The 26,800-nt window shown below is 43.4% G+C and overlaps 2 protein-coding genes and 1 pseudogene across 2 annotated transcripts; 1 reads left to right on the top strand and 2 right to left on the bottom strand.

Annotated features, from left to right (window-relative positions):
- Window positions 1-960: 960 nt before the first annotated feature.
- Window positions 961-3,666, top strand: LOC136531898 (serine/arginine-rich splicing factor SC35-like). Its single transcript, XM_066524561.1, has 8 exons — window positions 961-1,051; window positions 1,144-1,222; window positions 1,300-1,379; window positions 1,476-1,542; window positions 2,373-2,444; window positions 2,775-3,032; window positions 3,114-3,276; window positions 3,365-3,666. The coding sequence occupies exons 1-8, from the start codon at window positions 976-978 to the stop codon at window positions 3,368-3,370; spliced, it is 801 nt and encodes a 266-aa protein (XP_066380658.1). The 5' UTR covers window positions 961-975; the 3' UTR covers window positions 3,371-3,666.
- A 1,458-nt stretch (window positions 3,667-5,124) lies between these two features.
- Window positions 5,125-13,923, bottom strand: LOC136531900 (copper-transporting ATPase PAA1, chloroplastic-like; annotated as a pseudogene).
- Window positions 13,924-18,576: 4,653 nt separating this feature from the next.
- On the bottom strand, window positions 18,577-24,927 carry LOC136531897 (uncharacterized). Its single transcript, XM_066524560.1, has 4 exons — window positions 24,038-24,927; window positions 22,780-22,915; window positions 20,977-22,704; window positions 18,577-20,051 (listed from the first exon to the last, which is right to left on the bottom strand). The coding sequence occupies exons 1-4, from the start codon at window positions 24,748-24,750 to the stop codon at window positions 19,161-19,163; spliced, it is 3,468 nt and encodes a 1,155-aa protein (XP_066380657.1). The 5' UTR covers window positions 24,751-24,927; the 3' UTR covers window positions 18,577-19,160.
- Window positions 24,928-26,800: the final 1,873 nt, after the last annotated feature.

A 26,800-nucleotide genomic window follows, 5' to 3' on the forward strand; every position in this document is an offset into this window, starting at 1 on the left:
GGGAAAGATTTAAATAAAGTTTAATGGGGTACAAAGGATTGCCTCGTTAACGTCCTTTCGCAAAGGTTTCCCAAAGTAAATACCCACAAATGCATGCTAGCGAGAGATGAGTGTTCTCAGTGAAATAATAAGAACCTGTCTATTTGAGAGTTTTCGATATGTTTCGCCCTCACGTATTTTCGGAGGGTCAAAGTCTTGAGCCCTTAGACTTTTCGATATGCTTCGTCTTCTCATATTTTCGGAGGGTCGGAGTCTTTTGCCCTTAGGCTTTTCGATGTGCTTCGCCCTCTCGCATTTTCGGAGAGTCAAAGTCCTTAGCCCTTAGGCTTTTCGATATGCTTCACCCTCTCTATTTTTGGAGGATCGAAGTCTTTAGCCCTTAGGCTTTTCAATATGCTTCACCCTCTCGTATTTTTGGAGAGTCGAAGTACTTAGCCCTTAGGCTTTTCGATACTACATATACATTGCTTGTACAAATCATTTATTGTAATTTTTGTATGTAGGCTTTTTTCAAGTTGTATATCAATGGTGGCTACTTTTATTATCCTTGATAAAAATAGGATGAGATATAAACTGTTTTGAGTGTTTTTTTTTTAAAATAAATCCGTGCGACCGTGCCCATTCCTTGCGCGGCAAAATTTCGCAAGTCGCTGTCGCTGGCCCGCGAAGGCGGAGGACACGGGGCCTTCCATCGCGTTCTGCCGTCCAGGTCATTTCCACGGCTCCCCATATGGGCCGGCTGGGCCTCCAAAAGCAGCAGGCCTCGGCGCAACGGCCTTCCCGCGCGACTGGCTGCGCTGCACCTGCGTTGCACTGCTGTGCAAGCAGCTAGCGGATCAAGAAGCTCTCCCTCTCGCTGAGCCCACCTACTCCCACTTGCATTCACCCGACTCCGCTGCTGTCCCTCTCCCCCGCGGGGGAGCGATAAACCCTAGCCTCGCCGTCGTCGGAGGCGGCGCCGCAGGAGGACCCGCGATGTCGCACTTCGGGAGGTCGGGTCCGCCGGACATCCGCGACACCTTCTCGCTCCTCGTCCTCAACATCAGCTTCCGTGAGCTAGACCTAACCCTAGCTCCTTCAGCGCCGCCGCGCGCGCCCTCTCTAATCGCTTCCTTCTCGTATTCGTCTTCATCCGCTTCGCAGGCACCACGGCCGACGACCTCTTCCCGCTCTTCGAGCGCTACGGCAAGGTCGTCGACGTCTTCATCCCGAGGGACCGGAGGTGAGGCGTCGGTTTGAATTTTCGGGGCGCTGGTTCGATGGCTGTTTCCTTAGGTTTTGTTTGTCGGTTGCTCGCAGGACGGGGGACTCGAGGGGTTTCGCGTTCGTGCGGTACAAGTATGCCGACGAGGCGCAGAAGGCTGTAGATCGGCTCGATGGTGGGGTTTGCTTTTTTGTTTTAACCGTGTTCCACCTGTGGGGATTTTGGGCTTCTATTGATAGTTGTACCTGAACTTCGTTTTTTTTTTGTGCAGGCCGTAATGTGGATGGGAGGAACATCATGGTGCAGTTTGCAAAGTACGGCCCCAATGCTGAGCCAATGTGAGTAGGCACACCTGTATGCTGACATCCTGTTACTTGTGGTGTTTATGTAGTTAACATAACAATATGAACCATGTTGCTTATCTCATCTGTTGTAAACCACTCTTTATTTGATGTGACAGTAAATATATGCTAACAACAAGGAATATGATTAGGTTGATGTGTCTTGATTTTTTATTTGTCTGTGATCTTGTTGATGGTTGATGACTGATTATCTATCTCTTGTTACCCAAATACGTTTTAGTTTAATCTTCTGGCATGAGCATACCAATATACTAGTTATGCCTTATTTCATTTAGTCTTGATAATGTGAATGAACATTTTGGAGATTCTTTGTTCTTAGTTCCTTAGTTCAAAACTACTAAAACGAGTCTCCAGAAACAAAATCAGCAAAACTCTTGTCGTTCTCTGTATATTTTTGGGTTACTGGTACAGGAAATAGGTTGAGAGAATCATTTCTCTAATAATATGTATGAACAGTCGAGCATTGTATTTATCTAGCTTTAAGATATATAGCTTGTTTTTCTTAAGGTAAAATTCCAGTACCCATACAGTACTCATTCTGTACATCTAGTCTACCATATGCATTCATGAGGTAGCTTGTGTAAAATTTGTTTAGTTAAATGTATACAACTCAAAGACAACACTTGCATTCAATCTCATGTACTAGGCTCTGTTACAGAATGTAGTTTTTTTTCCTCCTTGAATTTATTTGTCTCCTGAAGCTGTGTGCAAGAGACTGTATCCTTCCATTTATCTTATCCTCTACTTATTTCATTCAGGTCACCATAGTTCGTCCCTGCTTTGTTTTTTTTGTTTTGTTTCTGTAGCCACAAAGGAAGGGTCAAAGAGGGGGTTGAGAAATCACGAGACAGGTCAAGAAGCCGTAGTCCAAGGCCAAGGTGAAGACTTTAGTTCCTTTCACATTATCTCCAGCATTACTTTAAATTGTGTTTTATGGTATTTACCCCCCTTTTGCTCTGGTAACTATCCCTCCTTCCAGGCCTCTGCTGTAGCCATTCACTTCTTTCTCTGAACCTAAGTGTCGACATGAATACTGCCTTTGCTTTTCTTGCAGAGAAGCAAACTGTCGGTATTAACACTGCTTTCACCTTATTCGCGGAGAAGCATTATTTCTAATATATCAATTTAGCATATCCTTAACTGCCTTCATTTTGATTTACTAGATCAGCAGTCTAGGCAACTTATAGTGCATGCATTGTTTTAACTAGGCACAGAGACAGAGATCATAGAAGGCGAAGTCGCAGCAGGAGCAGGAGCAGAGAAAGGCATGGCCATGATAGAGACAGGGACTATCGTCGTCGGAGCAGAAGTAGAAGCCGAAGTCCGAGTTCAAGCCCTGACCACAAAAGTCGTCGTAGAGCAAGAGATGATGGCAAGCGCAAGTGCAGGAGTAAGAGTAGAAGCAAGAGCAAGAGCAGGAGCAAGAGTAGGAGCAGAAGCAGGAGTAGAAGCCGCTCATACCATAGGTTCCTCAATACCAATTTGCAGTTCCACCATTTGGTTATTCTTTACATGTTCCCAAATTCTAATTTGGTTTCTTTCAACAGTGCTTCACCTGCCCGGCGTAGTGCTAGCCCTCACAAGAGCCCACCGCCACGGAGGAGCCCCACTCCTGAAAAGCATACCAATGGAAAAGATTCACCTCTGTCACGCAGTGTTTCTCCATCACCAAAGCGTGCAAGCTCCCACAGCCCAGGCAGCGATGGCAAGGTTAGATTGGTGTTTAACTGCTAGCTATTTAGTTTTTTGCCCATGCATTTGTTCATGTATCTTACTTTTGAAAGCAAATTCACATCAGGAATGAAGCTTGTTGATCTGGTGATGCCTAAAGAACAATCTTCCATGGGATTGCAGAATGTTGAGAAGGTTGATTGAGCACAATGGAAGTGGCAATCTGCAATCAACCACTATCCAAGGTTGCTAGTTGTTCCTTTAATTACTTCTAGAATTGTGTTTTCCAGTTGTCAAAAATATGCTGTTGGTTTGTATTTCGACCTCTATTGTGTTTTTATACCCTTGTACTGCATCATCTACTTCATATATGCATCAGTTTCATGATACCTGTCATATTAATTTGTTAAAACATTTGTGCATTTTCTAGTTATCTGTTCGTGAGATGGGTTGCTGTTTACTGGTAGAATGGTATTGCACGGGACCGACTATGGTGGATGATGTCTTGCTGTTAGTCTTTGTCATTGGTGTTGATATGGCAATGGTGCAGCTGATGATGCGACGATGCCTGATATTGTATCGATGCTGATGCTGCTGACAGTGACCATCTTGATGCAGTCTTTATTTTTGTTTGAAAAGGTTCTGAATCAAATCATGAAATTCCAGATGGATCTCATGATTGGTAAGAATTTTTGCACAATGATGCCTTACAAATCATGAAACTATTCTGCTTCTACTCTATCATGTTTTCATATTCTGGTAGTGTTGAGTGACTCCTTTTGCTATCAGATGCTCTAGCTTTATTCATTCTCTTAAGCAATCAGTAATAAAATCCATGAACTCAATGTTCTTGTACCAAGGCACATTATTAACATGTCTTCTCTATCTGGAAATGTATTTGTCAAATAAGGTTTTTATGGTAACATACTAACGGTTTGTGGTAGTATGTAAGGGTACAACTGTTACACTTCGTTTGTACCAGAGCACTTGACTATAATATTAGCTAATTGGAGCTCTACAAAGTCTCAGGTTTAAGATGTTTGGTGTATTAATAAAGGCATGTGACATGTGATAGAGGATTAACTAGTACTTTAATTTGTAATATTGGTTAAGTAAACTATTTTAAATAGAGGGTTATATAAGTATTTCCACGATGAATCTGGTAGCCTCGACTATGCGAGTCGATCCATGTAATATTTCATATATTATAACTAGGCCAAGATAGAAGTTTGGCCTGCATTTGGAATCGTAGTACTCCCTCTCTAGTCCTATGTATATGACGTTTCAAACAGTAAATTTAGCTTGTTTGTAGCTTCATTATTAATTTGTTGGCTGAAACACCATATACAGGTGACGATGTAGTAGTAAAGCATGTAGCAATGTATTCTGATAGTATAGCATATCACTTTGTATAGCTGAGCGGGGCTTACATAATGCACAATTGACTCTTTGGTGATTCAATTGAATAGTTTTTTTTTTTTTTTTGAAATATCTGATTGTATTGAATATCGTTTGAACTCAAGAGGCGTGGGCACTGGGCACACGAGGTGTGGCAACTTGTCGAAGGCAAGCAAACCTTGCATATGGTCCAGAATGCAGACTGCTCACTGCAGCTAAAATGCCTGCACCGCTTCTCAGTTTTTTTTTAATGAATAAGCCCTTTCTGTGTGCATCTATTGACGGTACCTATGAGAACTGAGCGTGCCACCATTGAGTAAAAGAAAACACGAAATATCTGTCTCGAGACGACCTTTGGTTCGGACTCGGATGCCGTTCTTGCCGACATGTTTTTGATCACTGAATACTGGCTTTCAATAATCTTTTACTCCGCAAGGCAACGAGCTATAAAGCTTATCTATGCGGCACCGTGAAAAACAGCACTCAGACTCACCACCTCCGCTGAGAACAATCGCAACTTTAATTATATATGAGGGTTGGGCGGAAAAAAAAATAAAACAAGCTACAAAGAGCTAGGCAGAACTGTTGAATATAAAAAGGTCGTGCAGTGTGCCAGCAGGAGCTGATCCAAGCTATCCTATCCTACAGTCAATGTTTTGATTTGTTCAACTGACGACTACCATCTATGGCCAAGGGAACTAGACAACTAGTGAAGCTACACCACACACTACCCAACCTTTGCTCTACACTTCTGAGGAATCCGTGGCATTGGCACCCAACCGTGGTCTTTTCAGTGGCCCATGTTACCGAACCGTGTCCAAATCATCATGAATGAATGAATGAACATGGTCTAAGATTCGAACTACTCAGGTACTCCTCCATTTCGATGAGTAATTTTTTCCAGTCTCATCAGTAGTTTCTGATGGACCATCAGAGATGGCTTGCTCTCGCCTGGTGTCAGCCTGGCTCGCTTGCTTCTGCCTTGAACTCAGCCTCACCCTCAAAAGCAACGAGTTGGCCATCACACCGACCGAACTAAAACCCATTAGAGCTCCAGCTATTGATGGTGTCAGTATCGTCCCCGTAACTGGAAGCAATGCTCCAGCAGCAATGGGGAGTCCAACCTGCAAAGTGATTAGCTATATGAGAATGCGCCAGCAGAGGTCAGAGAAGTATACTTCTAATCTAAGTTGGTAATAAAAAGTACATGTCAAAATAAATATGAAATTCAAGTCTAAGAGCATTTTGGTGATGACGTAGTTAACAGCCTATACCACATTCAACGTACAGCAAACATTGCAGAATTTGTACATAACCCAGTGATTCTCTTTTCTAGGGCACTTCATAATATTTACAATAATAATTCCAAAATGCTCGAGTAAAGGAAATTATCATTTTAAATCTAATCTGTTAGATTAAAAAAAGAAGCCAATGTCTAAGAGATAAGATAGAACCATACAATGTTATACAGGAAAGCCCACCAAAGATTCTGCTTCACTGTCTTCATGGTCTCTTTACTCAACTCTAAAGCATCAACGAGCTGCATCGAAGGGGCAGGTTTTTAAGAATCATACTCGTAGGGGACTAAGGGAAAAGGTAATTCGTTGAGTTATACAGCAACGTCAGGTATGTAAAGAAACAACTGCAATGTTTTACACCTGGTTGCTACAGAAAATTCCAAACTGTAGTGAAAGAAATTACCTGGGATAACCTGTTGCCCAAAAGTACAACTGAAGATACATCACTGGCTGCCCCAACACCTCCACCCATTGCAACTCCAACATCAGCTGAAGCTAGTGCTGCAGCATCATTAATGCCGTCACCAACCATGGCAACTAACCTGCGCTGTTTCTTAAGTTCAGATATGAACTTCTTTTTCTCATGTGGTTTAACTTCAGCAAGAACCTAAGACATTTTCCCACATACACAGATAAGTGAACCATGCTGAAATGGCAATAAAAAAGTCATGCTAGCAAAAACAATCTAAATGGAAGACACAAAAACAGTTTTTCCTGAGCTGCCTTTTGTGCTTCAGTCAGTTCCAATCTGATTACCAGATATTTTGTTTATCTATTTACGAACCTGCTTCCACCTATTTTTCATTTTATAAACTAATGACCTATTATATACAAATTGTGCTCTTGTTTTATTAAAATATGAAGCGGGGGTATGTGCACTTCACAAACAGACCATTTTCAAGTGGATGTTGATGTTGACTGACAATAACATTTTAGTGATTTCACATATTTATACTTTGGGAAGTTTCTCTTCCTAAGTTATACTCCCTCCTTTCCAAAGTGTAGGGCATGGTTTAACCCAGCACAGCCTTCAACAGTACCATTAGTGTATGAGCTGCTTCCAAAGCACATGGCTTTCTAGATGCGTATGTCGATATCTAGACAGATGTATCTTATATGATAAGATTAATAGTAGGAAGTACCACACGAGTGGGTATATAGAAAGGAATCCACATCTGCCAAAATCAATCATGTTAGGATCTTCTACAACCTATACAATTCTTAGGCTAATTCTTGGTCAAAGATTAAGGAGTTTGAATCTTGGAGTGCATGCACACCTTATAAAAAGGAGTACATGACATGGCAACTTGATGACAAATGACTTCATATTTTTCTGGTAATTAATTCAAAACAATAGTCACTAGAATTTCTGCGGCGATCTGAAACTCATAGAATCATAATCTGTGGTGCATCTCCAAGATTGGTACAGATGACGTAATTGGTGCACATAACAGCCAAAGAGATAGCAAGCAACCTCATAACATGTTCATTCTGTCTACTTTAATGCCAAACACCAGAGAATTAAACCACTTTACTACAGAAAACTGGGAAAAATTACCATTCACAAGAACAAAACACAACAACAAAACTCAGTTGATGTTACCTTGTCTGCCTGGATACCAACAACAGAAGCCACATTCATAGCAACGCTTTCCTTGTCCCCAGATAACATATATACACTAATTCCTTGCTTAGATAGAGTGTCGATTACTTGACGAGAATCTTCCCTGAGCTTATCATCAAAACAAATAAGACCAGCCAGAGCACCATTCACTGCTACATATGCAACAGACTGGCCAAAATGCTCTGCTTCTGGGAAGGGATTGTGAACGACCCCATGCCTGAAACGTTACAATTTTACTAGTGAACAGACTCCAATTGGTACAACATACAATTGCACATGATAGCTAGTGCATGGAGAAAAGTTTAGAACAGATAGCACTTACAGAAGGTATAGCAGGAACACGAGACGATTAAAAGTGTCTCATGTTGTTAGTGAATTTAGCATAGGGAATAGCTGTAGAATAAGAAATTCGTTTGTACCTTCTAATCCAATCTAATGTTCCGACAGAAACCTGTTTCTCACCAATGGTAGCCACAGCACCAGATCCTGGTTCTTCCATGAAGGATCCATCATTTGCCTGTGACAACACGCACAAGTAAAGGGCAAAAACCAGAAAGGTAAATTTGTAACAAGTGAGTAAATAGTGTGAAAAGATAAAAATATAAAATAGGTCATCCCATTCCATAATAATGTGTAAAGAAAGTTTGGAAGAAGTCCGGAGCAAGTATGGGAAACATCTTACTATTGATTATAAGATTGCAGTTCAGCAGACATGATTATAACTCAAGTGGAGAAAACATTTATCCTGAAACAGTTTTTAATAACTTGCAGAATACCCACTTAGTTCATACTTCATATTAAGGTCGCTCTAAGCTCACACTTATTGCGCACTTTGGCTATGACTACCTTCATAACGATGCAATTGGCAGCCCCTGCAGCATCCATGATGGCTTTTCCAAGCGGGTGGTTTGTATTTGATTCCACTCCAGCAGCAAAACTCAGAATTTCAGCCTCTGTCCACTGGTTGGCCCCCAAATCCCTGATGACGGGAATATGGTTTGTCAACAAGAAAGTCTTAGAAATAATCTTCACTTTGACATCTATTAAAATTAGGTTTACAGAGAAAAATCCATGAGAAATATAGCACGTTTTCAATGGAAATACATTGGAAATTGCATTCTGTCGCACCCTATTCACAGGTAAGAGGTAAGTTCTCCAGAAAGATGTTCAATCAGATGTGAAGTCCAAAGTAGGTATATCAGAATACAAACCTAGTGTAATTAAGTACAACATATAAATCCAGAGTACATAAGAGACACTCAACTTGGTATTCGCATCTCCCATGCCTATGGAAGCTATTACTTTAGTTACCACAGGTCTACCAATTGTTAAAGTTCCAGTCTTGTCAAACACAATGGCATCAACATCAGAGAACTTCTCCAAAACATCCCCACCACGTAAAAGAAGTCCTCTCGTTGCACCTAATGAAGTACCAACCTGGCAAAATGACAACTGAATAAACATTGATGTGATGTATATTTCAACCAAAAATTTCTAATATCATTTGTCTCGTACCAGTACAGCAGTGGGTGTGGCAAGCCCAAGAGCACAAGGGCAAGCAATTACCTGCAAATGAGGAGCAATATTACTAGCCTTTGAAGAGGCATAATCAATCTACAGAATTAGACACCAGAATAACACAGGGATGACATTTTTCTCTCTACAGAGAAAACAGGCACTGCAGTCCAACATAAATCAATTTAACATAAACAAGTATCAAAACCCAGGATCCAAAACTGCTAGGGATTTTGTGCATTTATGTGTGGTTCATCAAAGCAACACCCATGAAACTAAATATTCTTAATGCACATGATAGCTCAAATATCTACACTCAAAGGATGTTTCATCAAGTCACACCCTTTATATTTTTTTATAAGATAAGAAACAATTCTAATTTTGAATCCTGAGAGTAATTAGTTTCAAAAGCAATAGCTGCAGTTGAAATCAGAACATACTTTTGCTCAACAAAACCTCATTTTCAAATGAAGGATTTGCATATCTTCATATACTAGCCACCTAGTTTTAGGAACTAGAAATTTCGCTCATTCAAAGTAAAATAGCCAAAGCAAGGGTGCTATAACATATCTTCCTTGTATCATACCAGAACACTGCAAGAAAGTTGCAATGCCAAAGACATTGCACCTCCATGTTGGATAGCAGCAGGTACAAGTTGTGAACCCAAAATACTCCAGAACATGTAAGTAGCAGCAGAAAGTGCCATGACTCCATATGTAAAGTTCCCTGCAACCTGTGTAACAATAAAACTGACATTGAATCATAGAGTAAAACTATTACTAATTTAGGCCACAATAATAATGTGGAAAAGAAAGGGCCTCTCTAAGACTGTTACTAAACCCATCCACATGGAAACACCACCAAAGCAGCCATGATCCATCAGTGATGCCCAGAACAGTACGGACAATCAAATAAATTCCACAAGAAAGTTAAAAAAAAAATCCACAAGCACCAACACATGGAAGAGGTAGTACCAAAAGAATAACAGAACCAATATTTCCATTGATCAGGAACTTAACATATAATGGAATGCACTGAGTGCCTGAAGAGAGGAGGAAGTGCTCCAGCTAAAATAAGACATTAAATATTAACCATACCAAAGGGTAAAAAAAACAATAAGATGAAGTAATCAATCACCCATATTCTGACATTACTTTGTCTGTTAAAAAGCTCTACAGAACCCATGAACTACTGTTGACCATGATATTCACACATATCTAGTCCTATCCCATGGAGATGATTGAGATGGTTACCAGGACAAAAGGCATAAATAAGCTTTGAACATCATACCTCCTAACTACTAGTTTTCATACGAGTACAAATCAGTTCACATATTATACCTTGTCAGCCAATCGTTGAACAGGGGCCGCCCTTGTCTGGGCTTCTTCAACTAAGTGAAGTATGTCAGACATGACAGTCTCACCACCAGGTCTTCTAACTTCGACAGTGAGTTTACCATTCAAGTTAATACTTCCTGCTGATACTTCTGCCTAACGAAGGAGGAGAATCATCAATATTCAGCACAATAAGATGCTAAACTGAGATGTTACTTGAATTCAGCAAGCCAGATGATGAGATAAGAACAGTTGCTTCGTGTTAAGAAAAAAAAAAATGAGGCATTTAGAGACATACATACCCCTGCTATCTTTGTTACAGGCATAGGTTCACCTGTCAAACTTGATTCATCAACTGTACTCCTTCCAGCTTTGACAATACCATCTGCTGGGATGCGATCCTGTATGGTGAGGAAATAAGCAACAAAGGATCATACCAACAAGATCAGCGTGAGCAACTAAGCATCATACCATTCATAAAAGATTTCATCATATGAGTGAATTTTTTATATGTGGATATGTAACTGCTGCCACAGTATGCACGCATGTTTACTATTTAGTATGCAAGTAAAGAGTAGTGAAAGCCATATGCAGCAAGGAAAAAGAAACTATCACCCATGTTTGTGCATGCTTTACAGCCTGTACTCACCCCAGGTAGCACAACAACGTAGTCCCCAACAGCAAGAGTATCACATGGGACCTCAATCAATGATGATTTCTCAGCATCGTTATCCACCATTAGGCGTGCTTTAGATGGAAGAATACTAAGCAGTCCAGTCATATCGCTGGTAGCTTTAAGCTTTGCCCTCTGCTCCAGATTCTTCCCTAGAAGAACAAAAGCTATCAACATAACTGGTTCCTCAAAAAATGTCTTCCACCCCTGCAGGAAAATGAAATGATATAAACAAACTACTGACACATTGGCCATATGCCATGATGCAATTAACAGAGAATATTATAGAGCTAGAGGGTAACAAAAGGAGTTTAAACTATGAAACTGGCCAACAATATCTGCAAAGCATGCAACAAACCCCAAAAAAAATATCTTTTAGAGAAAGAGAGTAGGAGCTACCAGCTTCGGAATGAAGGCTGCAATTGAGCTGACGGCAAACGATGACAAAGCACCTAAACCAACCAGTGTATTCATGTTTGGAGAACCCTTGAACAGATTCTTTAGCCCGTCAAGTATTAGTCTTCGACCAGGACCGACAAATGTAAATATTGACAGAGACAAATGAAATCCAGTGGAATGAATGAGGTGCATCAATGGCACATTAACTCCAAAAAGGTGAGAAATGTGTCCCAGAAGGCAAACCGTACATAATGCCCATGATACAGCAAGTTCTCTACCTAGAAGAAAAAACAGGGCATCGTGTCAGATATAAAATTAACACTTTGTATTATAAAAAATGGGACTTTGCAAACATACCAATGGGTCAAACCCCAGTTTGCTATTTTTGCACTGGATGTCTCAATGGCAGGTGGCATCGGGACCCACTTGTCATTGAGACATGCCATGGTAAAATAGCAAACAAGGGTGATGACCAGTGGACAGTGGTATGATTGCAAATTTTCCTATAAAAACATCATGGACTGGGAGAAGCTCATAAACTGATGGGTACTCGTCTCAACAAAAAACTTTACCACTTTGTTTCAGCTGTTCAAGTTTGTCTTGCATCTTTCTTTCGAAAACTGTTTGTGAACCGACCTTTGAAGAATCTGCAGATAAAATAGACATTTGCATAAGACTGAACATACATAGAAGCAACAAGTGGATATTAAAGATTTGTAACATGTCTGTGCTCAAGAGTACCATGTGAACAAAGAAGACTTTGCATTCATGTATCTCAAGACAAGATTGACTGACAAGCAACAGGAATTCTAAAGCACCATTTCATCTCTCCATTTAATATATCCAGAAGAACATCCAGATGCTTAAGAGAATTGAGTTATGATCGTCAACATTTTCTATTGAAGAGAAAATGTATTATCTAGCTCTTTATTCGAAGTTTCAAACTAACAACACTTATCCTGCTATCCATTATTCAACTGCCTCATCACTCCCAACTAAAACGTACAAGTTTAGCCCTTCGACAGTACTTGACCAATTATTGCAGTGTTTACCTCGAAGATTAGATTTATAACCACATGTCGTCAACTGATTGGCAAGCTTCTCACCCAACTGCTCCTTCCAGTCCTGAACATCTCTATCTTCGGGCACTGCCCAGACGACTGCCATCTCAGTGGTAAGGTTAACAGTTGCTGACCGCACCTGGGGCTGAAAAATCCAGGCACATACAGAGTTACAAGCACAACTAGAAACAGTAGAGAGCTAATAAGCACTTGGCCAAAAGCTCTATATCTGAGGCATGCTGATCTAACTTAGCTAACCTCATTCTCCAGAATGCGTTTAACACTTGCTGCACATCCACCACATGACATTCCCTGCAATGAAGCTAATCAAGTGGCTAATATAGCTACAGATTACAAGGTGGTCGGAAATCGTAGCATGTAAGAACAAACATGAACACAAATGACAGCTTATATTTTTTTATTAATTCAGAACAAATATTATTTGGTTGGAGATTCTAGTAATTGACCCAGAAACAATGCTGGTTAGATGGGTTGTTGGCACAAGAGATAATCATTGGTGATTTGTTTGCTGATTCATGATCGTCTTGGTGCTATGAGAATGTTTGTTATGTCAATCCAATTCTAAATATGAAAAACCAGTAACAAGCGGGTAGAGTAACAATCCATGTGTACTAATTACAAGTGTTTGACTAGCCAAGTACGAATATATACATAACCTATTAAAAAAGTTCTAAAAAATTCCTTCTATGTCATCACACATAATATGTTCCCTTTTCTAAGAGTGGAAGGTGATCAGTGTATACTCGTACTTTAGGGATAGCCATACCCCAACGTCAAGGACGATGACATCGGCTCCCTGCGCTGCCGCTTCCTCCACCACACCCGCTCCCTGGGAAGCTCGCGGGCGCTTCCAGCCGTCGCCACCACGGCCACCGCCGTCACCATCACCATTCCCCGGACCGCCACCACCGCCGCGGGGCGGACCACCCGACGCGAGCGGCGAGGCAGCCGAGACGCTCGCGAACCACCGCCGAGGCGCCGCCGATGCCTCGGGGGGTCCGGGGCCGCGGAGCGCGAGCCGCGCAAGCGAGATGAGGAGGAGGTCGCCCGGCACGGCGAGGCCGCGCGGCGTGGAGGCCGAGGAGGGGACCGGACGCGCAGGCAGCGAAGGGGGAGCGACAGGCGGAGCGGGGCGAGGAGGCGACCGCGGCGGAGGAGGAAGGGCTTGGTGCGGGAGGAGACGAATGCCTTGGAGAGCGCGAGGACGGGAGTGGCCGGGTCCATCATTGGGGAGGGGATGGGATGGGAGGAGCCGGCCGGGCCTAGCTAGCGGTGGCGGCGGCTGTAGCGTGAAGCGGCCGGAGCATTGGCGTTGCTCGCGGCGGGGATGAGTTGCGTCCTGTTTGTTGTTGTTGAGAGTGCGAGCGGGAGACTGGGGACGGGAGGCGGCGGCGGAGGGCGGCGGAGGCGCAGTGGTCTCGGACTCTCGGTCTAGTCGTGCCGCCGTGGCCCGTGGGGGGTTGGATTGGGTTGGCGACCCGACCAACCTGGCGGCCTGGAGGGGGAGGGCGATGCGTGCAGCACGAGTTGTACTACAAGCCGGTGGGCGCGCACGCTCGTGTCTCGTCACTATTGGTCTACTGCTACGCGCCAACTGCCAACGGCAAGTCCGCAGTGCCACTTTGCGAAAGGGTCTACCGCACAACCATCGTGTGTTTTACAACACATGAATTTTTTCATCGTAAGATTAAGATCAGACTCCACCTTTTTTTTTCTACCTTCAGCCTCCACAGATCATAGATTTTTTTTTCTATGAAAGGACAAATCACAGATCCGCCGCCGCCACCGCCACTGCCATGGCCGGCGCGGGCGCGGACACCGGGGCGAGCTCGCCGGTCGCCGGCACCGGCGACGGTGGTCACCAGTGAGAAAGAGAGATACAAAAAAAATCAATGTGTTTTTTTTTGCTAAAACACATGTGTGTTGTATAGCATTTCTATTCCGAAATTCTATTATTTTAAATTTGAATCATTTAAAATTGTAGTATTAATTAACAACCATGAAATATAACTTATAAAGGTTATTTTCCATAATTTATACATTCCAGCTAAGACGTTTGATAGTATAATCATAGCGACTTAATCTTTAACAAAAACATATTTGTTACATGTATAATTCCTTAATAAGAAAATTCAAATATATTCAGAAATAGAGATTAGTGCACACCAAAGGTCGCTATAACTAATTCGTATTTTGAGATTTCTTTCGATTAAACAATGATTATAAGTCTTGAATATTAATAATTATTGACGCTAGATCACTATCTCATCTTATATTACCACTTTAAGCTCTACAACCAATTTCTAAGCGACGTGGTGCAGCTCTTAAATAATTGTTACGCCATTATAGTGCTTATTACGAGTGCAGACAATGACAAATTGAGGGTTATAACAGAAGATAAAATAAACATAAAGAGTTTTCATTCTAGTGTAAGGATAGAATATATGTAGCAACAGATAAGATTATCATTTAAAAAAATCTAGATTCATGAATTCATAAATGGAATCTTCATGCGAAGTCATGCGCGCAGGTGCAGCCTGTTTCTGAGAGCATATGCCACTGTTTACCATCGTTATCGATTAAAAATCAATCTACTACTACCATCATCCTTTATTTAGGTTCTCCAACCCTCTATTGTGCACTACCCCTTTTCGACAAGATTTGTTAGCATTCTTGCCAGTCCTAGAACAATCCCGTTATCAGCTTGTTCGTTTGCTCGTAAACGATCGTAAATTTCCCGTCAGAAATAGTGTTTTTCTCTCACACCAAATCAGCCAGCAGTAAATAATCCACGATCGTTTACGGCCTCCCAAACAGACTGCTTCTCGCTGACATGTCTTCCTAGGAAGTGTTTATGCTATTTCCGGGTGAGGAATGAGCATTGGATCTGCATGACTAACTTGCCGGATAACCTCCCTGTTTTCGACCCCCTCCACTACGTGGTAGGCCATGTGCAGCCTGAACGAGCTAGCACTTTGTGATATGTGACTGGATTTTACGTCAATAACTATAGTTACGTCAACAAAGGAAAATGAAAGAAGGGGGGGGGGGGGGGGGGGGGGGGGGGGGGGGGATGGCCTTATGGCGTTCATCTTTATTTGACCAGTAGTTTATTAATTATGCCTCCCATGTGATGGCGCGATAAGGTTCATTGTTTTTTACTTTTTGTGTAGTGTTACACCATAAATTAGATTGGTTTAATAACCTTTCAAATATATGTCAAAGCGGGCCGGCAGTACTTCTCTGTGCGGATGGTTGGTACTACAAAGTACGACGACTTCAGCGTCTCCAGTTTTTTTTTTCCTTTTGATTTTGGTAGGTACTACAAATATATATAGTATATATGATTTTGGTTTAGCGTCGTCTCCAGTTTTTTCTTCATCGTACTTTGTATAGTATACAACAGTAATCTGTTTACGTTGCTCCTTGTCAATGACGAAGCAAAAAAAAAAAGGTTCCGTACGATTTGGGGGTCTCCTATATATAATTCTATAAATATGCCCACCCATCAACACGAAGAAATGTGCCTACTAGCTACCTCCCTCTGCATTAGAGGATAACCATGGCAACGGCGAAATCGAGCTCTGCTGTGCTCGTGCCCGAGGTGACAATGGTTGTATTACTGCTACTCGTACTAGGAACGGTCTCTCTCGCCACGCCGCCTGACGCTAAACAGCCGGCTTGCCACGGCCACGGTTGCCAGACACAGACCATCAACCTGATCTCCAATCCGAACCTCGGCAAGACCACCACCACCCTCGACGACGATGACGACGACGGGGTCATGGTCGTCGCCCCTGAGTAAGTGCAGTGCATAATACGAAAACCACGTTCTCCTGCCATTTTCTTCTAAGCGAGCAAGGGGTATATAGAACATCATTTTTTCTCGGGCGGAATGGATATGTATTTGTGAAGGTAAGACAACAGTAAAAAAATAAAGGGGTAAAACCAGATGTTCGCCTTTTACGTGAATTTCTAGGTTATATATTCTCTTTGTTTAGCCATAAATGGTCATTTCTATGTGTGGTAGCTGAAAAGAGGAAAGATATTTTTGCATACAACCCACAAATTTGTATAATCCTATCAAGCCGTTCATTTTTTTTACTTCGTTTTTTTATCTTCTAGTTGTAAAGTAGATGTACAAATAAGTTGCACATATAACGATGCTCATAATTTAGAAAGATAGATGGATTGATCGTTGCTAATTACCTGTGTAAAAATCGGGACTCTGTTCATTGTGCAGATATCCATTGTACAAGCGTGTGTTACGTGTGTGTTGCAGTATACGTTTGGGAAGGACGGTTTGCCGGGGGTGCTGATGATATGGTGTTGGAACTGGAGCGTATCAGGACGGTTTCCCAGTTCCCAGTTCCCAGAGACGTGATGATGAGAAGGATAATGTACAACTGCTACTACTAAATAATCACCATCCTGTGTAAGGGTAGTGTACATGTATAACTATATATACAGTATGAAATAAGAATTGGATGCTTAATGTCTACAATGTTTAGTACTGGTATTTTGTTGTCAGGACTCACTGCCATATGGGCCTAGGAACAGGCTGGCGTTGGCCTGTCTACAAAAGGCAGCGGTGGAAGCCATCAACGAATATCAGAACAAACATATCTCCTCTCTAGTTACTGTATTTCTTCCTCCTCCAGCCCCTCTTCCTCTTGTACCCGGGTTCCTATTTCCAGTCCTTCTAGATCCTTCTAGTATCTTCGCCTTCCTCTAGCATCTTATTCCCTTGCTTGCTACTTATCCCCAATTTCCATCTAGATTGTATCTGGTTGTGGGTGTTGTTAGTGAAGCAGTATTGAGGTTGCTAACATCAGTATATATCTAATAACGTGGCAAGGAACCAACATGCCGATATAAGCACGTGTATCCCTCACTATCTATGCTACGGCAAGTTGCTTAGGAACCGGACGTGACTGTCTGCCATGCGTTCATCAGCCATTGAATTGGCTCTATAGTCCAGCCCAATTTAATTAAGGATGTATTTGGTTTGGGGACCACATAAAAAGAACCCCATTTTAGGGATAGCACCATCCGTGTTCCTTGTTTGGTGGTAGAGAATGGGACCATTCTCGTCATGTGTTCGAATTTAGGATAAACTGGCACGTGGGGCCCGCCATCACTCTCTGAACTGACACGTGGGGCCTGGTCACCACACCTCCGCCACAGCTGGCCAGCGCGCACTCACCGATCGGCCCGTCATGGAGCGAGTTGTTCGATCGCTCCGCCGCTGCCCAGCTGGCCAACGCAAGGTCACCGGTCGCCCTGCCGTTGAGGATGAAAGAGGGACGAGCCCCGCCCCCTCATTTCCGAGGGATGGAGGCAACCTCGATTTGGAGGTATATTCCTGAGGGAGATGGACCCCTCTCAACCAAACACCATCAAAAGGGGATCAATGTTCCATCCCCTTCCGTCCTCCGAACTGAACATTGAACACACCAAAGCCGCTGCCCTGGGCTGTCAGCACAACAGTAGTACTTATGTTGTTTGGATTTCCACAGGGTTCAAAATTTCTCACGAATTTCGGTAATTTCAGTGGTGGCCAAAGGAAAAATCCAAGATTTTGTAATACACTAATACATGTGCTATATAACTCTAAACTCATATTTTCTATTATTTATATTGCATATTATTCCATTCAATAGACGTGTAATCATAAATCCTACTAATATTTGTTTAGATCCATTTTTTATTTAGAAAAAGCATACTTCATGTGCTAGTCTCAAAAAAAAAATTCTGCGAAATTTCAGCCGCCGCAAAATTCGGTAATTTCAGTGGTGGCTGAAATTTTTGCAATACCAAAATTAAAAGCCCTGGATTTCCTTATAGCCTCCTAGCATTAAATCAAACAATCAAGAGCCACGCTTACCGCAAAATGTACTTCAGCTTGACTAAATAGAACTTCAATAGGCAAGGATCGACAAAGGCTCCGCGGAGTTGGGGAAATATTACATTACATCAAGAGCTGGAGGCCTAATCCACATGAGCAAACACATACTTTACACAACCACCAAGAGACTGGACTGGAGTCATTTCAAGTTTAGTACCAATAACAAAGGCCACTCCCATCGCAGCTAGAGCACAAAGTAACCAGAGATAGCTCGAGGAACCGACAAACATGCCAGCTTGATCCCTAAACATCGAAAGCTTTACCTGAGTGGCAACATCCTTGGTTCCTCGGAGCCCAATGGAAAATTGGTTGGGTCATCTGAGAGCAGCAAAATTTCAGATGTAATGCCAACCGGTGAACTGAAGACATTCCCACATAATGTAACTGGTGGATTCAAGAAAAAGATGTCCTGAATTCATCATGGTCTCCCATTGCTATCTTTGACAAGTAGCAGAAAAACCAACTTATCTCATTACATACCCTGCTACCGACTCAAGCATTCCAGCTCCCAGCTCAAGACCTTGTCGATACAGATACCATCCATTCCTTGACAGTCCACTAAAAGGCAGACCACTGCTGCTTGTGCAGACAATTTTCAGTCCTCTGACAGTCAACAGACATGAGTAGTGCACAGAAAACCACAAGATCCTTAAGATGCAGCAATACAGATGATTAACAAATGACACCGCACCTCAAGGCTGCCATGAACCATTGTTGGGCATATTGTTATGACCAGACATCCGATCTTTACAGGTGGGGCAAATGAAGCCAAAAGAACTAGGCTGCTGTCCATCGAAAGGGCCAAAATGATGGAACTGACTGTTGCACCATATACATAAACAGGTGACCATGCTGCCGCCAGTAACCATCCTTGGCAAGGACAAATCCCATCCTAACTGGACTTGAGGTGGAGGGCCACTTCCAATCTGCGGTGCATACCCCAAAACTAGAGTTGGTTCGGATGCGCTCACAAAATTTTGACTGGGCATGTTAACAAACTGTGACGATACAGGAGGTACAGAATTTGGTCTGGCCATGCTCCCAAACTGTGAGGATTCTGGAGTTACAGAATTTGGTCGAGCCGTGCTCCCAAAAGACTGAGAAGATTCAGGAGGTACAGAATTAGGTCTAGTCATGCTCCCAAACTGAGAGGACTGAGCAGGAGGTACAGAATTTGGTCCAGCCATGCCCCTGAACTGAGAGGTTTTAGCAGGGGGTACAGAACTAGATTGGGCTTTGCTTCCAAACTGAGAGGATTCAGCAGGAGGAATAGAATTCGGTTGAACCAAGCTTGAGCATTGAGAGGATTGAGCAGAATGCACATGATTAGGTTGAGCCATGCTCCCAAACTGAGAACGTGGAGCAGGCACCAAAGTAGGCCTTGCAAAGCCCCCAAACTGAGATGTTCCAGTGGGGAAAGATTTAGGCCCATCCATGCTCCCAAACTGTGAGGATTCAGTGGGTACAGAATTTTTTTTGGAAATGCTGCCAGGCGGAGGGGATCCAGCTGTAGCCATTCTAAGCTGTCCATGGCTAGAAAATATCTGCTGCTTCTGTGCACCAAATCCAAGTTGCAAATCACACTGTTTAAAAAAATAGCAAAGTATCACATTGTTACTCAGCATTAAATGTCATGAATATCCATGTGGCAGAAACCACTTGATACATGCTAACGACATCAAGAACAAAGAATTGGTAAACATACCAAACCCCAACACATAAAGGTTTAGGCCAAAAAAAAGGGTATAAGTTCTGAGAGCAAGACAACCATCAACAAAATTTTTAATTCGTTTTACAAATTGGGCACAAAAGTATAATTATTTACCATATGAAAGTTATATTAGTAAGTTTCAGGAAAAGTTGTTCATAAATCATATTTTAACGATTTTTTTCTGCTAATATATATTTACAAAAACCAATAGTAGTCAAATGTGGGTTTCGGAGACAATTGATGTCCAAGATGACAGGTACCAAGCTATAGTATATATATACTAGTTCATAAACACATTAGATAATCAAAGAGGCATTATGCTTCTGCAGAACAGAATAACCTGCATGCTATGTTGACAAGATGCAAATAAAAAAGTTTCAAGTAATGGAAAATTGTTGACATCTATCGATATTCGTCTTCTTTATTTATAGTCAATATATGTTTCCAAGCTACATTGCTGTAAAACTTGTGGAATAATGAACTTAAAGGCCATTTACGTAATAAACAGCAGCATCTATGTTACTCATTTATCCAGTCATAAAACCACATATGAGATACGAAATAAAACAACTAACGAGTTAAGGGGAAACGAAATAAAACAACTAACGAGGTAAGGGGAAACGAAATAAAACAACTAACGAGGTAAGGGGAAATGAAATAAAACAACTAACGAGGTAAGGGAAGTACTAATTTAAGTGGGTATAATATCATCATGATCCACTAGATGTTTAACAGTATTCTTATCATTGCTAAAGAGCGCAACAGTTAAGAAAGTCTACAAATTCTGATATGTTTACCTGATCTTGAGATGTGCTGGTCACTGAAACATCAGCAACAGATTGAACTGTAGAGGACATGCGACCAAAATTGGTCTGCATAGACACAAGGCCATTGGCATTCCGGCTAGCACTAGCTGCAGCATGAGGGTCAAAACCAGGAGCATGATCATTATAGTGGTTCTGCATCTCATTATTCAACTTTCCCATCACCTCAAGCCTAGCTACATTTGGTTCATTGTTGTTGATGGGTCTATTGACAAATGAGCCCTTTGTGAAGCTAACATCACCTCTACTAACCGAAGAGCCCTTGATGCAATTGATATCACTTCCATTTGTTGGAGTTTTTGGTGCAGGTAGTGAACAACGGCCAGAAGAATTGGGCTTTGTGTGAGTAAAACTGTTACTGAACTGTGCAAAACCCTTTTCAGTAAAACTGGATGCAAGTTCTTTATCACTATTCTTTGTCTGCATTGAACCAGAAGCAAAACAATCTGCCCTAGTTGCCACAGTATAGACAGGTGGTGTGCCCAAATTGGACTGATACACTGCGGTATTGTTCTTGCTTGCAAAAGGGTTATCTTTAAGAGCACCAAAATTTTCACCATAAGGCTCATAGCTTGCACCAATGCATCTGGAGCCAACAGCTTGGGTTTTGCTTGCTGTGCCAAATGAACTAGATATTTTATTGGTCGATCCGCAACAGGAAGACGCACTAGATGCACCATCATTGTTATTGAAGCCACTAAAACATTTTGCAGTAGAAGATGACCGATTAGCTTCATTAAGGGCAGCTGATGTTTCATTATTTGCATTAGCAATAGGGAAAGATATTGTATTTACACATGAATTGAGGTTGACATCTCTTGCTTTCACAGTATTAATGTCAGCACGCCTCAGAGCAGCCTTGCCACGATCAATAATCTGGTCCTGATAATGATTGGCTGTTCCAAAGGCAGTAGATCTGACAACATGGTTACTTCCCGGCTGATCACTAAACATAGCCACTCCCGCAAAGCTACTAATGTTGCTAACAGATTGATTATTGGAGATCAATGCCCTTTCTGGAACTGTCACATCAGCATGGCCTGTAAAATTTGTATATCTACATACACTTGGAGCATCATTAAAGGAAGGACCCACTTCAGGCCTACTCCAAGTTTTATTTGGCCTAATGAAATTATCTGAATAATTTGTACTAAAAAGCTCAGCGACTGTAGAGTTATTGTCACCATGTTCGTTTGAATGATTGTGGTGCTGAAAGCCTGCTTCACCATAAGAAACCTTGTTGTTCTGTCCATGTGATTCAGTCAACTCCTGAAGACTAAATGAAATTTCTGCCGAGGAATCATTAGTTGCCCTTCTGGAAGTAGCCTTATCTAGAAATGCTTCAGGAGTCAACCCTTCGTACCTTGCATGAGATCCGACATGGCCAAAGTAACGTGATTCCTCTTCAAAGGTCTTACGACAAATAGGGCATTCAAACTTACCATCTTTCCCTACTACTGGCTCACCAAACTTGCCAGTCCTGCGCCTCTTAGCACTCATTTCATGATATGACAAATGGTGCTGTACATATGAAGTCCGGTCACCAAAGGTCAAATTGCATTTCTGGCATTCATAAGCATTTGCATTCCTTTCATCCACATCATTTGGATCACTGGAATAGCTGGAGAAGGCAAGAGAAGAAACTGAATGTACATTTGTCTTGTCCATAATTGAACCAATTTGATCTTGAACACCTAAAACCTGTTACATACTTTATTAATTAAAACAGGGTGAACTTAAGTAAATAAAACTTAGTTTCGTACACTTCAAACTTACACCATCGTTAACACTCAAGTAATGTTGTCCTGTGCTTTCATACTGAATAGTGGCTGGTTTGAGCTCTGGATACCCAAGAAGTGACATGAGGTATGCAGAAACCTCCTTGCAAGTAGAAAACTGACTTCCCTTGGGGCTGGAAAGTATGGCGTGCACAATTAGCTAGTTGAAGTCATATAGAAAAGTGACATGCAAAACACTCAAATCAAAATGGGCAGGAATTTTCGAAATGCATCAACCTAGAAGGACAAATAATACATATTGTAATTGTGAAAAATAGATTTAACATCTCAAGTTCTCAACCCGAATATCCAAGCAGCAAACATCAAGCAAAGTATAGTAATATATAAGTTTACGTCTAAAGGAGGAGAAATAATCTCTAGTGTTGTTATACAAGAAAAGGTAGATTGAAAATGCAAGTGGTAAATCTGAGTGCATATGATTGGATATATTAGGAACAATTAAGATGATAGGAATGCTCACATGTCCTTATTTTTCAGATTCCCTCTCACTGACAGATGGGGGACTGGATTGCATGTCAGTGAAAGAAACTAGTGGCCAGATAAATCCATTAAAAATTAGTAAGTCGAAATATTTCGACATGATAGACAACTATCAGCATTCAACAACAATGACAACAAAGCCTTTTAGTCCCAATCAAGTTTTGGGTAGGCTATAATGAAGCCCAACATAAGCCACGAACAATAATAAGGAAAATAAAATAAATATCTAATAAGCATCACACAGCCATGGGTACATGGTCAAGTAGTGTTGGCTGAATGCACATACTATGCGTGCGTCGAAGAGTACATGAAAACAGACTATCAAAACGGCATGAACACTGTTGATACTTAAACAACAGCATCAAATGCAGCTACACCATGACAAGCACGAAGACTGTCTTTGCAAACCCACAAAAGCCAGCAACCCAGCATTATATTCAACAAACATCTCACTCCAGTGATGTAGTAATATTATTAATTAACATCTAAAACATGCATCCATTCACTCAAACAGAAGCATCCGATTTCCAAAGCTAAGCAGAATCAACTGACATTGTTGGCTGCCAGAGGTATCACTATCACCATGTATTCGTAAACCCAATCCACCACTTCTATTGTGCATGTCTCAGGCACACTACTAGAGGATCTCTGAACAAGTATACATCGCATCAGGTAAGGTATTCCAGCATAGTTCCATTCAAGATACTAACACTAGCATAGAGAAAGAATGACAGGGCAGGGCAAAAGAGGCAAACCTCACGTATCTGAAGCAGCGCACCCAGACGAGTCCTCCCTTTCGCTTGAGCCCGAGCTGCAGCTTCCACCCGCGCGGGAGGTGATCCCCAAAGAAGGAGGCGTCCACATTCTTCCTCCGCTGCCTCTGGCTGACAAACTTCCCTGCAAGGCTGTCGATGAAACCCTGCAGCTCGGCCTCGGAAGCCATCCCGGCCGTCCGCCTGTGCAGCTCGGCATCGTAGGGGTCCACCATCCCCGCAAGCCTGAGCAGGTCAACGGAGACGCCCTTGGCATTGGTGGTCTCCCGGTCGGGGTCGGGGGGCGGCGGCGGAGGGGAGGAGGGTTCTTGTAGTAGGGCTAGGGTTTGGGGCTCGGGAGGGGGCGGGAGCGAGGGGTCATCGGGGACGAAGAGGCGGCGGAGGTGGTACGCGACGATTTCGCCCTCGGGGTCGTACTCCCGCCCGGCGGACGACTGCGCGGAGGAGGTGTGACGGGCGGGCGAGGGCGAGGAGGAGGACGCGGCGGCGGCGCCGAGGCGGCGGCGGGAGAAGGTCTGCTTCCGGGAACCGGCGCTCTCGTTGAAGACGGCGCGGTCGATCTTGAGGGGCGGGAGCGGGTCGGCGTCGGGGCAGGTCCGCGGCACGAGGGCGTGCGCGGAGGCGGCGGCGAGCGCGTCCAGGTCGGGCTGCGAGAGCGCCCCGATGTCCACCACGGGGAGCAGCTCCGTCGCCATTGGATGCTCGAGAGGGGGGGCCCGATTGGATTGGAGAGGCCGAGAGGGCGAGGTGGGCGGCGGCGGCGGTGGAGCACTGGAGCGTGGACCGATCCGAGCGTGTCGCTCGCCGAGGAGACTAGGGGAAGTATCAGCTTGGGTTGTTGGGGTGTCCCCCAGTTCCAGTTCCACACTACTATTGCTATTGCTACCCCTCCTCTTTGATGACGAAATGAAACGGGGGAGGCGGACGCCGGACGGAGCTGTTTCGTTTCGGGCTTTCGGCTGCGGCCGTTGGTTTGGTTGGTTTGGTTCCATGAGGGCGGCTCATGGAGTCTGCGCCTTGTGGGCTGCGCTTTAATTGGGCCCGCAGTACGTTCCTTTTGAGTATTGGATGGGCCGTGGCAAAACTCACGTGTGCTTTTCGTTGTTGCTAGACTAGATGGAATTCTTGCGCCTGTTGTGCTTATGCACCAGGAATAAAAAAAAAGGAATGTGTTTTTTCTCCTTTATAAACAAACATGTACCCCCTCCATCCATCCAAGAGAAAATTTGTCCTTCTTATTTAATTTCTAGAGCAAATTAATAGAGAAAGAACACATATATATGTTTGTTTCAAATGCATGAATAAATATTTTGCCTATATTTATTCAGGACACTCACAGTGCAGAAACTATCGTAGTTTCTGTCAGGTTCATAAACCCAAGGTCCCTGATGGGCCGCTTCCTAGCAAAAACTCGGCCCTCGGCCCAGCAGACGGCATTACAACGACGCACGACTCCTGGGCCGGCCCAGATACCTAACGACAAGCCAGAAGAGCGATCCAGTCTCCGACTCAAAGGCCTGGCCAAGGAGGAGACGACGCTCGTTTCCGACTCCGACCCGCTTTTCCGACCGAGAATACATCGAACCTCTGCTTACAGCTCTTCTTCGACCAGCGCGCGGTCGAAGCCGATTGGGAACAACCGACTGAGAACGCCCGCTCGGTAAGGACCCAAGAATCAAGCGAAGCAGATAAGGCAAGGCGCTCAAGTCAACCGCAATACCGAGGACCGTACCCTGCATACCTGCAGGACAGTACTGACAGGCCATGCCAGAAGGGTGCTTTGCAACCTTTCAGACATGTCAGAACAACCGACTGTGCACGATTGAAGCTCCCGTCACTCTTGGCCCTTCGGTTCAAAGCTCGACTGGACCTTTAACACCCCCTTCTTATTCCCACTCGTTTGTAACCCCACAATAAACTTTGAGCACCTAGGCTCAGGAATAAAGTCACCGACCGACTGAAACTGGACGTAGGACATGTTGCCTGAACTAGTATAAACCCTATGGCCCCGTTCGCTGGTCTGAATCTTGGCTAAAACTGACTGAAAAACACTGTTCTGGCTGAATTGTTGTGAGAGAAAAATACTGTTCCGGCTGAAAAAACAAGCCGAACAAGCCGAATATGGGGTAAGCCGAACGAGGCCTATGTCATTGAGTGCTAGGTCACATCCGATCACAACGTATGGCAAAACTACAAATATTTACTTGTTGGTCACTTTTCGCACCGACAGTTGGCGCCGTCCATGGGGAGGGCGCCGTACATTCACACTTTTGGTCATCGGATGGCCCACCTTTTCGCCATCTTCAGCATGACGGCCTCAAGCGATACGATTCGTTTTGGCTCGCTGGAGTTTTCCACGCTCCTGCATATTGGGATGTGGGCTCCTCCCGTCTTCGAGCCATTCCAGACCTTTCTCTTTGGAAGCCTGGATTTCATCGCGTGACCAGCTCGGCGTGCTTCACCTCCGTGAGGAGGCACTTGTCCCGACGCACGTCGGAGGAGGAGCGCCCTCCGTCGGCTCCAGGCCACCCGGCGACCTCAATGATGAGACACCTGCGCTTTGCTCTAAGCCCATGCTGGGCTCAAACCCCACTGTGAGTAACGTACATAATTATTCTTTACTCGATATTTAATATCTTCCGCCGACTCTCCGGAGGGACCCCATTGTCCCAACCGCAACCGCCGTGTGACTGGTTCCCCTACGACCTCACGTCCTCCATGGACGCATATGCGTGGGGGCTTCGA

The sequence above is a fragment of the Miscanthus floridulus genome, unplaced genomic scaffold (genome assembly GCF_019320115.1).
Source record: "Miscanthus floridulus cultivar M001 unplaced genomic scaffold, ASM1932011v1 fs_473_2_3, whole genome shotgun sequence".
NCBI classification, from domain to species: domain Eukaryota; kingdom Viridiplantae; phylum Streptophyta; class Magnoliopsida; order Poales; family Poaceae; genus Miscanthus; species Miscanthus floridulus.